The sequence below is a fragment of the Triturus cristatus genome, chromosome 8 (genome assembly GCF_964204655.1).
Source record: "Triturus cristatus chromosome 8, aTriCri1.1, whole genome shotgun sequence".
Taxonomy (NCBI): domain Eukaryota; kingdom Metazoa; phylum Chordata; class Amphibia; order Caudata; family Salamandridae; genus Triturus; species Triturus cristatus.
This window is the reverse complement of record NC_140591.1, coordinates 515,707,928-515,709,563: the sequence shown is the minus strand read 5'-3', so window position 1 is coordinate 515,709,563 and position 1,636 is coordinate 515,707,928. Positions and strand designations below refer to the sequence as shown.

The window sequence follows — 1,636 nt, the reverse complement described above, 5'->3', positions numbered from 1 at the left end:
TGCTGTGCAATAATAATGCTAAAGGAAAACTTGAAAACCAATATTATAATCCCTTTTATCCAAACATATAGAAATTGTATAGAAATACAACAATAAACGATCATCTTGCATGGCAGGATGCTCTAAAACTCATATTAGCAGTACTGAACAGTTATGATAGATGTGGCCTTTTATGTCCGCACACAGGCTTTGTGCCTCCTGTTGTAAGCCAGAGATCAATAGCTCTGCTGGGGGTCATAATCCTCAAAGTTGGGTCTTTCTACCTTAAGAAGCATTAGGTCTTGATGTAACCGTGTTCTTAGTGGATTATTAATGATATTCATGGCAGAAAACACACGTTCAGCTTCTGCTGTAGATACACTGAATGTGAACATCATCTCCACAAGCTTTAATATATTAATCAACGAGTAAGGTTTTGTTGCTAGCAGGGTGAAATATGAAGGCAATACAGGAATACCTTTGGTCTGAAAGCTTTTCATATGGGTTTTAAGTCCACAAAACTCCTCTACAATTGCCAACCTCTCGTCTGTGGTGAAAAGTACCTCAAAATGTTGTACAATTGCCTCATTATCAGAGAGCCCATATGTATAGAGCTCCTCTCTTCTTTCTGGCCACAGTGTATAATCAAATGCCTGAAAACCTTGAACCAGCATGCTATTAAAATTTTCAAACCTCTTATCAATGTACTTAATTATACTGTCAATGAGTTCACTGTCCCTTTGGACTGTTGCTGCTGGTGGGCAGTGTCCTGATACATGTATTTCCCAGCCATCAGTGGAAATGTGTCCAAACTTCTTTTCTTCAGGGTGGTACAGTTTTTTAAACTGCTGCATATATTCACCCAGCTCACTCTTTAGGCCTACTAGGGTCAACGCACACTTCTCTACAGCAGGTGGAATATGCAATAAAAGCAGTTCATTAGACTGAAAGAATTCTGAAAGCTGAGACACTGGCTTCAGAACATCTCTCACACTGTAAAGGTTTTTTATAAATGTAAAACTAGTAACAACTGAGAGGTACTTTTTTGCCTTAGCAGCAGAATCATCACTACCAGCTGCGACCTGTCCTAAGTGTAGAACCACTGTCTGCAGGTTTTGTTGCATGGCTGCCAAAGCCCTGGTTTTGCTGGATACCCATCTAACCTGTTTAAGATCAGTGAAATGTGCAAAGTTTTCATCAATTATTCTTGAAATTTCTTTGGCATCTCCTCGCCTCTTAGGACTATACCAATAGAATTTGAAAATCCATTTCAAAGTTTGCTCAAACTGACAAATAGAGGGATGGGATTTTACAGCATCTAGAATCCCAAGCTGAAGCTTGTGAGCTACACAATGGAACGGAAGAAGAAAAGGAATGTCTTTCTTTAGGAGTGCTGCAACCCCTCCCTTAGATCCCATCATAACAGCAGGACCATCGAAATTGACAGCTATATTAGTGATGGACCTGGATGTTCTGCAGACCTCATATCTACTAAATCTAAAGATAACCTTCTGATTCCTTTAACTATACCGTCCAGAATTCCTTGAGCATGTGCATGTTCAAGTGGAACAAGATCTGCAAATAGAGTGTAGGGTTTCCCACCATTGACTACTCTGACCAGCACAGTTTCCTGTTCAGTGATGGCACTATCTGTGCT

At 40.0% G+C, this 1,636-nt stretch overlaps 1 protein-coding gene across 1 annotated transcript; it reads right to left on the bottom strand.

The window, feature by feature from the left end:
* Nucleotides 1–215: 215 nt before the first annotated feature.
* LOC146802410 (zinc finger protein 862-like) lies at nucleotides 216–1,397 on the bottom strand. The gene has a single exon (XM_085623751.1). The coding sequence runs from the start codon at nucleotides 1,395–1,397 to the stop codon at nucleotides 216–218; it is 1,182 nt and encodes a 393-aa protein (XP_085479877.1).
* Between the last annotated feature and the right edge of the window lie 239 nt (nucleotides 1,398–1,636).